The sequence below is a fragment of the Carlito syrichta genome, unplaced genomic scaffold, assembly GCF_000164805.1.
Source record: "Carlito syrichta isolate Samal-C Ts95f unplaced genomic scaffold, Tarsius_syrichta-2.0.1 Scaffold308998, whole genome shotgun sequence".
In the NCBI taxonomy this organism is placed as follows: Eukaryota; Metazoa; Chordata; class Mammalia; order Primates; family Tarsiidae; genus Carlito; species Carlito syrichta.
In genome coordinates, this window is record NW_007253094.1 from 113,326 (window position 1) to 125,215 (window position 11,890).

General features: G+C 36.2%; 1 protein-coding gene across 1 annotated transcript; it reads right to left on the reverse strand.

Moving 5' to 3' along the window:
- Positions 1-371: 371 nt before the first annotated feature.
- Positions 372-10,619, reverse strand: TRIM5 (tripartite motif containing 5). Its single transcript, XM_008066531.2, has 6 exons — positions 10,143-10,619; positions 9,651-9,746; positions 8,775-9,005; positions 2,015-2,037; positions 747-847; positions 372-445 (listed from the first exon to the last, which is right to left on the reverse strand). The coding sequence occupies exons 1-6, from the start codon at positions 10,563-10,565 to the stop codon at positions 372-374; spliced, it is 948 nt and encodes a 315-aa protein (XP_008064722.1). The 5' UTR covers positions 10,566-10,619.
- Between the last annotated feature and the right edge of the window lie 1,271 nt (positions 10,620-11,890).

An 11,890-nucleotide genomic window follows, 5' to 3' on the forward strand; every position in this document is an offset into this window, starting at 1 on the left:
TCCCTGATATGATACCTGGGGATCCCAGGATGCCATAACAATTATTCTCATACTGATGATCTCTTGACATTTGATTGCACACATATCTCACTTGTCTCTTATCTTCAGAAATGACAAAATTTGGATTGTTGCTTGGAGTCAGTTTCACATTAACTGTAAACAAAATTAAAGGGCAAAGTGAGAAATATGATATAGCTTTATCTGTAATATTATGAGATAACTCTTGAAAAGAACTTGAGAGTTAACTGGGAGGAGGCTTGTTTAGAGATTATAGGGAGGGGTGGGTATGTGTGTGTTGGAAGGAGATAATGGATTTTAAAACATGAGACTAGAGAAGACAAAATTCTGAAAGATAATGACAATAGGGGGGCTTATATACTATGATTTGGGGGGTTTATATACTGTGATTTCTCCTTACCCCAGTAGCGTTGAACATCTGTCAGCTCTGGAATGATAAAAATAAATAATATACTGAATACAGGCAAAGGAGTCAGCACTGAAGTCCATTCCCTCTTCAGATTAGAAGGATTAGAAGAAGAAGGAACTTTGGTAGGAGAGTTAACATCTAAGTGACAGAATGAAATAGCCACCTGAACATTTTCCATTAAATAGGACCTCATCATCAACATACAATATTCATCCTCCCTTATCTCCTCTATCCACACCTAGAAACAGCACCTTCTTTCCCAGTTAGCCCTGCCACCACTAGAATTCCACAGTCACACACTTCATTTAGTGCTCCTCACCTTCCAACACTTGCAGTATTCCTTTCAGATCAGGAGCTCGAAACACTTTCCTTTTTTCCTTAGGGAAAGTTTGTGGCTTCTTCAAGGTTAAGTTCTTACTCCTAAGAATGAAAAAAATTGATGTCCCCAAATTGAAGACTTTGTGTCCCTTAACCATCACTGACTTTTTATCACTTCACTCAACTGATGCATTTGAACTTTCTTCTCTGGGATTCCCCAAAACAGAAAGGTAGACTCCTGATCCTGAAGCCAGACAACATGTGTTCATATCCACCTCCCTACTTACTTTCCATGTGACTCTAAGAAGGTCTTAAGCTCCCAGAAGCATAGTTTCTTCCTTCTAAAATAAAATAATTAACATCCCCCTCCTTAAACAAATACAGCATGATAAAATAATGGATCACAAAACTTTGGTGATTTAAAAAAATGTGTGGACACCTCATTGTTATATCAGAAAGTGAGTTTGCAGAACCTGACTCCTGGGTGTATCATATATGGGAATCCTATCTGGAGAGACTCAGGATCTTCAAAGCCTGTTCCTAGTAGCAAGGTCAAGTGTTATCTGAGGTTTTAGGTTTTCTGGGAAAAATTATGAACACTTGGCAAAGGAGATATTATGAGCACCAAATTATTAATACTAGTCTGAACTTCAAGTATTTGGAAAGAGCTTGATACTTCCAGGTAGGTGTGCAATTTTGGTCACAAGGATGCCACCTTTCCATACTCTTCCAAAGTATGTGACCAAGATAGAGCAATTATTTGCACCAGGATCAAAATATTATTCCTAGAAATGCAAGTCTGATTTTGGAAACTTAAACAGAACCACAAAGATGGAGCTACTCTCTTCTATTCCCAGGAGAAAAATACAAATATATAGGAATCGTTCCAATGGTACTTGGCAGAAAAAGAAGATATATCTCTCCAAAAATAAATCAAGTATTTATTAAATACAGAACCAGAGCTAGATGTTGGAAATAAAATGCTGATACCATAGAAGTCTGATAATATAACACCTTATCTCTAATACCACTACTGATCCAAACTCTGTGACTCCCCACCACCCAAATTTCTTACAATAGAATCTGGTCTATTCTCAATAGTTATAGAATATTAAAGCCCTGATTTGAGACCAGAAATTTAAGATAACACTATATCTAAATTTTTATGTCCTGGAAGATGTTTTATATTAATTGACAATCAGACAATTCTAGTGGCTACAAATCCCCTCTCATAGCATAAAAGAACCATCTCTAGTCTTCCTCACTTACCTTTTTATGATGCCATTCACATCCTAGGGAGGAGAGAGAAAACATAAGTTAAGAAATAGTAGTCTCTCCTCATTTGCAAAAGTTTATCACATTTTCTTCAGCCCTTGATGTGTTGAGAATAGAAATGGTCTCAGTGTGAAAGATTAAAAAATACAGGTAAGACTCAGGGAAATCATCCCAAAAAGACTCAGTAGAAAAAGTAGAAAAAGCTTTCAGCCTTGTGCATCAGACTTCTGATTCCTGCAGATGGGTCATATTTACAAGGAAAACAAGAGACTTGCAATTTTATTTTTCCTTTAAATCTGTCCATGAGATGATTTAATATTTATGGTTATTTGATTTATTCAAAATATATGTAAATGTATTTGCCATGAATTATGCTAGTCTTTGGAGAATCAAAGACAAATAATCATCCTCAAAACGTTTACACAGGTTTTGCTGAGGGTACAAGCAAACAAGTATAGGTGATTCTCAAGCTTCTCTCTTTTCATTCTATACATTATCTACAACTGTCCTTGTTTACTTCTTTAAGTTCAACACACATATGTGCAATGATTTTCAACTCTCTGTTCTTACTCAAATTTGTCACTTACAGGCAGTTTAATATATTCAGTGGTGCAGGAGCCTCAAGGACCGGAAGCTGAGGATGTCTAATATGTAACACCAACCAGTCTTCTCTTTCATACTACATTGCTTGTAATGTTACCAGTATCTACTTAGTCACTGTCCTAAAAACTACACTATTTAACCTGAACTCCAGTTACTATCAGGCCAGTTTAGTCTACATCCTTAACGGTTTTAAGTTATCTATTCTTTATCACTACAGATAATATTTACTCTGTTTGAACAGATATGTACCAATGTCTACTTTACCCCTGATTTGCTTTCTTTGTCTAAGTTTTCTCCAAGAACTAGGCCAATTGCTGGGTATACATACAAACAAATGATTTTGCTTCTTGTATTAGGACTTTTTAGACCAAATAAAACTAGATGAAGTGGTAAAAAGGATTTTGAAATGGGTGATTACAACCTTGGTCATAGTTGAATTTTGAAGCCCAAACCTTAACATCAAGATGTGGTCTACGTCCTTTTCCAAATTCTATATATTCTTCTAAATTGATTTTATTCTGAGTAAATGAAAAAAAAATGTGAATATGCTGATATAAACCTCAGCAGAAAGGAGAACTTCAAAGTGTTAACAAAAATGATCTGGCTTGCATAGTATCTGTCTGCAGTGAATCAATTCGCCCAACTTAAAAGCAGCCCTGTGTTGTCACTGGAAACACAAGAATTGCATGAACTGATTTAACTAGGATTAAATGATGTTATAATCCTAGCTATGTTAAAGACACACACATATGGAAAGGAGAAATAAAACAACCCATCAGCGAGTAAATCACGGCAAATTTTAAAATGGACTGAACTTTGAACATACTTACTTAAGTATAGATCCACCAGGAGAGGACAGAAGTCTTACTGCCTTGAGGGGATTGAGCATAGCTTCTATTTGAGTTTAAAGGCCAACCAAAGATACAAAGACACACAGGAGAAAGCTAGGATACCACACCTGATAATTATATTTTATTTTTATTTAAACTCAGTGGAGACAGCAGCAGCCAAAGGAAGTTATTAAATTAAGAAATAAAAACACACCTATTACTAGGGTGGAGAGGGTGATGAGAACCTAGACAAAAAAATCAAGCATCAAAAAAATGTATGAGACATACAAAGAAACAAGTAAGTATAACCCATGCTCGTGTAAAAAATAAAACAATACATAGAAAATATATCTGAGTGACCCCACACATTGGATTTGGAAAATAAAGACTTCAAAGCAACTACTGTAAATAGGTTAAAAATCTAAAGATAACTATGCTTGAGAAGTTAAAGCATAAAAACAATGATTTGGCCAGGCACAGTGGCTCATGCCTATAATTCCAACACATCGGGAGGCCAACTCAAGAGGATTGCTTGAATTCAGGTATTTGAGACCAGTCTGAGAAATTTGGAAAGATTTCATCTTTACAATAAATCAAAAAACTAAGCCAGGTATGGTGGTGCACACCTGTGGTTCCAGCAACTTAGAAGGCTGAGGCCGAAGGATCACCTGAGCCCCGCAGTTCAAAGCAGCTGTAGCTGTGAGCTTGTTACAGCATTCTAGTCTGGGTGACAGAGTGAGGCTACAACTCACAAACAACAATAAGAACAACAAAACCCCAAAGATTCAAAACATAGATATTATCAGGAAGGAGACATAAATAATTAAGAAATAAAAGTTTTAACATTTTTAAGGTAAAATAACAAAAATGAAATATTTATTAGAGATAGCAGATAAAGGATCATTGAACCTGAAGCTGCATTGATAGAAATTTTCTAATCTAAAGTACAGAGAGAAAACATAAAAAGAGCCTCAGAGATATGTGGGATGACATCAAATATAGCAACAAACATGGTCTTCCAGAAGGAAAGAAGAGAGAAAGTTTGAAAAAAAATAATTAGGAAAAATTTTTTTCTAAATCTATAAAAAATGTAATCATTTGTGCTCAATAAACAAAAAGTTTAATAAATTCAATGAGGTCCACACATAAACACATCATAGACAAACTTCTGCAGGCTTCCATCAAAGAAAACAAATTGAAATGAAATGAAAAAAAATCAGCTATTATAAAAGGAATGTTTTCAATATGATTAACAGCTGAATTCTCATCTAAAATAATAGAGGCTAGAAAGAACTAAATTGACATATTGAAAGCATTAAAAGAAAATTGTCATCTCAGAATTTCATAAGGCAAAAACCGTCTTCAAAACTGAAGAAAAATATATATTCTTAGATGACGATTGAGACAGTTTATTGCTGCAGATGGCAAAAGTTCTTTAGCTGAAACAAAAACTCTTCCAATGATAGACTCAAATTCATAAATAAATCTGAATAAGAAAATGCTATAAATTGAAAAGTTAATAATACTCTATAGCTTATTTTATATTTCACTGTCTTAATAACTTTAAAATGCATATGCTTATTAACACAATAACCAAATACTATACTGCTAGTTTATAACCTATATACCTATATGCCTATAATACATATGACAATAAGATTACAAAAGATGAAGAAAATCAAGCAATATTGAAGGCAAGTTTCTGTGTTATACTGAAATTAAGTTGGTATGAATCTGAAGTAGACTGTAATAGAACACAATGAATATTGTAATCACTGGAGCAACCCCTGGGAAAATAGCTAAAATAGTAGAACTCAAAAAAAGAAAAACTAAAAACTTACACTGGAAGATATTTATTTAATGCAAAATAAGTCAGTGAAAAAGAAAGAAATGAATGACAATAACAACAAAGACAGGAGAAATATAGACAACAACTAGCAAAATGATATTTCAAATACAACCATATAAATAATAGCAATAAATGTTATAGTCTTAATAACCCAATCAAAAGGCAGAGATTGTTAGGCAAACTAGATAAAAAAGGAAGATTCAATTATCACTACTTATAAGAAACATATATTAGATTCAAAGACACAAATAAACCCAAAGTAAACATATATATAGCAAGTCTTAACCATAAGATAACCCAAGTGGCTATATTAATATTAGACAAAATATATTTTAAGGCAGGAATTACTATGAGATAATGAGAGGGCTATTTTATAATGAAAAAATTTCAATACATCAAGAAGATATGACAATATAAATGCATCTGCACTTAATAACAGAACTTCAAAACACCCCAAACAAAATTTTAAAGAATTTAAAAAAGAGAAACAGACAACAATAACAATAGTTGAAAATTTCAAATTGGCAGTAGTGGGATTCTGCTGGGGGTGGGGGGGCACACCTCATCAACAAGGGTACCTGCATAATGAACATTTGTATACTTAATCCTGAATTGTACCCTACATCTTTAAAATAAAAATTTTTTAAATGATAGAGAAATGATACCACTTGAAAAAAAAAAAAAAGAAAATTTCAACAATTTACTCTCAAAATGAATAGGACAGCTAGTACAAAAACCATAACGAATATTGAAGACATGGACAACACTATCAAACAACTTGACCTTACATTTTTAAACCATTTTACCCAATGAATGCAGAATGCACATTCTTTTCAAATGCATATAGAATGTTTTTCTGGACTTATCATATTCTAGGCCATAAAACAAGTTTCAATACATTTTAAAATGTTTTAATATTAAAACATGTTCTTTGATTACGAAGGAATTAAAGTTAAAATCCACAGCAGAAGAAACATTTAAAAAATTCCTAAATACTTTGAAACTAAGCAACATATTTACAAATAACCCCAAATTAAAAAAAAAATAGCTGGGCTCGGTGGCTCAGCCTGTAATCCCGCGCCTTGGGAGGCTGAGGTGAGTGGATTGCCTGAGCCCGCGGGTTCGAGACTCACCTGGGAAACATGGCGAGACCTCATCTCTACAATAAATCAAAAAGTTAGCTGGACGTGGTAGCGCATGCCTGTAGTTCCGGCTACTTGGAAGGCTGAAGCGGAAGGATAGCCGGAGCCCAGCAGGTCGAGGCTGCGGTGGCCGTGAGCGGTCACTCACTCCAGTCTGGGTGACAGAGTGAGACTCCAACTCAAAAAAAAAAATTGTGTTAGAACAACTTGACATCCACATGAAGAATAAAATTAGATCCTTATCTCATACCATATAAAAAAATCAACTCAAAGTTAATTAAATACTTAAATAAAAGATTTATACACTCCAGTCTGGGCGACAGAGTGAGACTCCAACTCAAAAAAAAAAAAAAAAAAAATTAGAACAAGAAAACTACAAAAGGAAAGCATAAGGGGGAAAGTTATAAACATTGCTCAGGACAATTATTGTTTAGCTACAAACCCAAAAGCACAGGTAACAAAGCAAAAACAGACAAAAGGATTACATCATACTAAAAAACTTCTGCACAGCAAAGGTAACAATCAACAAAATGAAAAGGCAGCCTATGGTTTGGAGGAAAATATTTGCAAACCATATATCTGATATGAATTAATAACCAAAATATATAAAAAACTCAACAGCAGAAAAATAAATATCTTAATTAATAAAAATGAGCAGTGGATCTCAATAAGTTTTTCTCAAAAGAAAACACACAAATGGCCAACAGGTATATGAAAATGATCAAAATTCCTGTTATCAGAGAAATTTATATTAAAACTGCAATGAGATATTACTTTGTACCTGTTAAAACCACGATTATAAAAAAGAAAAAGATAAGTGTTGGAGAGAAAATGGAGAAAGGGGAATCCTTTGAACATTGTTGGTGGGAATGTAAATTAGTACAGATATTAGTACAATATGGAGGTTCCTCAAAAACTTAACAACAGAACTATCATATGATCCAGCAAACCCATTACTGAGTAGAAATGCAAAGGATATGAAATTAATGTTAAGAAATATCTGCAAGTCTATGTTCATTGCAACATTATTCACAATAGCCAGGAAATGGAATCAAAGTGTCCATCAACGACTGAATGGCTAAAGAAAATGTGTGAACACACACACACACACACACACACACACACACACACACACACACACGAATACTATTCTGTTTTTAAAAAGAAAGAAATCCTATTATTTGCCCAAAAAACAGGGATAAACCTAGTGGACTTGATGTTAACTGAAATAAGCTAGGGACAAAAAGATAAATAGTGTATGATATCACTTAGATATGTGCACGTAAAAGCAGATAATCTCATAAAAGTAGAGAGTAGAAGAGGGGTCACTAGGGGCTGGGAAAGAGGGGAGCTGGGGTAGCTATTGGTCAAAAGATATCAATTTCAGATAGATGGGAGGAATATCTTCAAGAGATCTATTGTACAATGTAGTGAGTATAGTTAACAATATATTATATTTTTGAAAATAAAAAAGGGAGTAGATTTTAAATAAACTTACCACACACAAAAAACAAGTATGTGAGGTAATGCATAAATTAGCTTGATTTAGCCATGCCACAATTTATATATGTTTCAAAACCACATGATGTACACAATATTTACAATTTTTATCTGACAATTTAAATAAATACAGTTAAAAATAAAGAAATAAAAGATTCTTATGACTAACTGTAGGCCTATAAAGTTGACAATTTAGAAGAAATGAACAAATTCCTACAGAGACATATATTACCAAGAACAGATACAAGAAGTGTAAAAAACCTAAATAAACCTAATACATGTAAAAAAAAAAACTTAAAATTTTACACCTTTCCAAAAAACAAGAAAACAGAAAAACATGGCTTTATCAGTGAATTCTATTGAATATTTTGAAAAGAAATAATATCAGTCCTTTACAAAATTTTTTTAGGAAATAAAAAAAGAAAGAAAAGTCTCAACTCATCTTGAGGGGAAAAAAATAAAAATAGCTCTTGCATTCTGAAGTGCATTTATTTGCCTGTGACTACACTGAGCAACAAAAAGATGTCTGATTAATCCTTAACACTAGATAACAGAGAACATGGGCCTATAAAGTATCACTGGCTATAAATGATCTTCTCTCCAAGTTCAAATTGTTGTACTCCTCTTGATAAATTAATTAAACTGGGATTTTTCTTTGCTACTTGTACATTCAATTATTCCTGTAACCTCTGAACCTGATTCAGAAAGGGGTACTGCAGGGTCCTAAGAACTTTACTGTCAGCACTAGAAAGAACACAGCAGCACAGAGAAGAAAACAGTCTTCACAATTACCTGAATCTCAGATACTGAAGTTTATTTCCAAGGCTTACCTGCAGCAGCTCCATCGCTGACCCCTGCAACCGATACTCCAGGTCTGAGATGAGCTCTCTCAACAATTGGCTCTGTTGATCCAATTTATTTTCAGACTCTGCCAGGCTATTCAGAATATCTTCCTCCTCTTTCTCCAGCTTTTGCAGCTCGTTGTCCTCCTCAGAGTTCAGAATATTTCTCAGTTGCTCAAACTCTGATTGGATGTTTACTCTGTTACTGAGTATTTGATTCTTCAGGGATGAGAAAGAAAAGAGAGGCTCTTACTCTACCAGGCAGAGGTTGCAATCCAGAAAAAGAACTGTTTTCTTTGGGGAGTTTTCACAAAGAAGGGTAACAGAAGCAGAGGAGCCATTCTTAGAGAAGCTGATTTTTTTTCTTTTCTATACATTTCCCTTCATGATATTCTAAAAACAATGATCTTAAATGGACATATTGAGGCCAATGCTGAGCCAAAATGAGATACCTGGGAATGGCTTAGCTTTCACACAGCTGTCTAGGACACTCATGTTTGTCTGCATTACTTCTTACCCCACCCTAAACCCCTCTGCCAAAAGTTGAACACTGAGTACAAAACAATTAGCCATTGCTGAATGTCTTCCTCTGGTAGAGTCACAGACTCAAAAAGCATCACGAGAATGGAACACAGGATTCACTAGCCATCCTCACCATGTAAATAGCTCCCTTCAGATAGCTACGTTCATCTGTGACACACACATTCTTCAGCCCCCATCCCTCATCAGGGAAAGGATAAAGAAGAGAAGTAAACAAATGACTTGTGAATTCATCAACTGTCAGGAAATAAAGAGGAAGGTAGTTCCTCCCCAAAGTCCTGCCCATATTTCTGGCTAACTCCCTCAGGAAGTATCTCCTCTTGCCTTCCAGAAATTTCCCTCTTCTCTGATGTCAGCTTTCAACTTCTTAGCTTCCTCCTGCTTATTCATTAGCTTCTTCAGAGCTACCTGGAGCTTCTCCTGGGAGAAAGAAATTACGTTATGAGTTAAGCTTTCTCAGCACCTGGATAGAGGATGCATGGAAAAAGATTGCTCTCAGAAGAGATCAAGATGTACAGAAACTGTGAGAATCATGATTAGAATCTATGACTTGAAAGAAACCAGAGGTGGTAAATATGTTCAAGTTTCAAATAACAGAAGTTACCATACTTTCACCTAGACCGATTTTTTTTTTTTGTCCTAGAAGAAAAAGCTAATTCTGAAGGAAAAAAAGAACTTATATCTCAACCCACCCCAGTGATTCTCCTCACTGGCCTCAGATATATGACAACAAGGGAATCAAACTAAAAAGCAAAGTGGAGACTTTCCATCACATACCATTTTTGCCCCTGTCTTCTCTCCATCCTGGATTCCTACCTGGTACTCCTGAGCAACATCCTCAATGAGGAACGTGTGGTGACCGCGGTGCTCCTGAGACCTCTCACAAAGCCAGCAAATGACCTTCCCATCTTCCTTACAGAAGAGTAGGAGTTTCTCTCCATGGCGTGCACAATGATCTACCTTCTGCTCCTCCTCTGAGCTCAACTTGACCTCCTTGATCCTCTCCACTATGTTGGATATATGTCGATTAGGCCGCAGGTTCTCGAGCTGGTAAGTGATTCGGCACACAGGGCAGCTGCTCCACTCTTCTTGGCTCATCATGGACTTCTTGTGGTTTGCAGTGATGCAGTCTTGGCAGAAACTGTGACCACAGTGTAGGCTTAAGGGTTCTTTCAGGAGTTCAAGGCAGATGGGGCAGGTTACCTCCTCCTTCATATTCTGCAGGATTGCTGAAGCCATAGTAACTGTTCCCTGCTCCTCCCTGTCCTGACTGCTGAGACTGGCCTTTCTCACAGATTCCTGCATGATTGGAAAGGTTAAAAGTGGGCAGAGGAAGCAAGACAGGAATAGCAAAGATACTCATTGTACAGAAATTAAAAGTAGGCTAAGACCAAAATATTGAAGGGCAAAAGAAAAAAGGGAGAGAAAGAGGAAAAAAGTTTGGGGACCTGCCAAAAAAGGTTTGGTTTTTTTTTCTTTTTTTTTTTTTGAGTTGGAGTCTCACTCTGTCGCCCAGCCTGGAGTGCAGTGGCTGCTCCTGGCCACCACAGCCTCAACCTGCTGGGCTCCAGTGATCCCTCCACCTCAGCCTTCTGAGTGGCTGGAATTATAGGCATGTGCTACCACGCCCAACTGATTTTTTGATTTATTGTAGAGATGAGTTCCCGCCAACTTGCCCAGGTGGGTCTGGAACTCGTGGGCTCTGGCAATCCACTCACCTTAGCCTCCCAAAATGCGGGATTACAGGCTGAGCCACCGAGCCCAAAGACTAAAAAAGGTTTTTATAATAATTCTAAACACTCCACTCTCAGTTCATGTCACATGACAAATTTCATTCTTATCTATGCAATGATTATTATTTTCCTTTACTTTCACTGAATAGAAAAATAAATTGAGGTCTTTCTACCAAGATCTTTCTGTGACCCATCATCTATTGTGCCTATTCTTTCCTAAGCCAAAAATACCATATATCCTCCATATTAAAAACACCAAGCCGGGCTCGGTGGCTCAGCCTGTAATCCCGCGCCTTTGGGAGGCTGAGGTGAGTGGATTGCCTGAGCCCGCGGGTTCGAGACCCGCCTGGGCAGCGAGACCTCATCTCTACAATAAATCAAAAAATCAGCTGGGCGTGGTAGCGTGCGCCTGTAATTCCGGCTACTTGGAAGGCTGAGGCGGAAGGATCGCCGGAGCCCAGCAGGCGAGGCTGCAGTGGCCGGGAGCGGCCACTTCACTCCAGTCTGGGTGACAGAGTGAGACCCCAACTCAAAAAAAAAAAAAAAAAAAAAAAAAAAAAAAAAAAAAAAAAAAAAAAAATAAAAACACCAAACCATTTATGACTCAGGGCTTTTATACTTGCTCTTTTCTCCATATGAAATGCTGTCATATTATAGTATGACTTTAGAAAACTGTTCCCTTAAATATTATCTTATCAGGAAAATCTGCTCTGACTACCTTATCTACAGTAAAACTAATCTCCTCTCTCACTGTACATTTGCAATGATTTTTCTTACTAACAGCACACAATAAATGATGTTTGTATGTGCATGGTAAGAGCAAATCTCTTC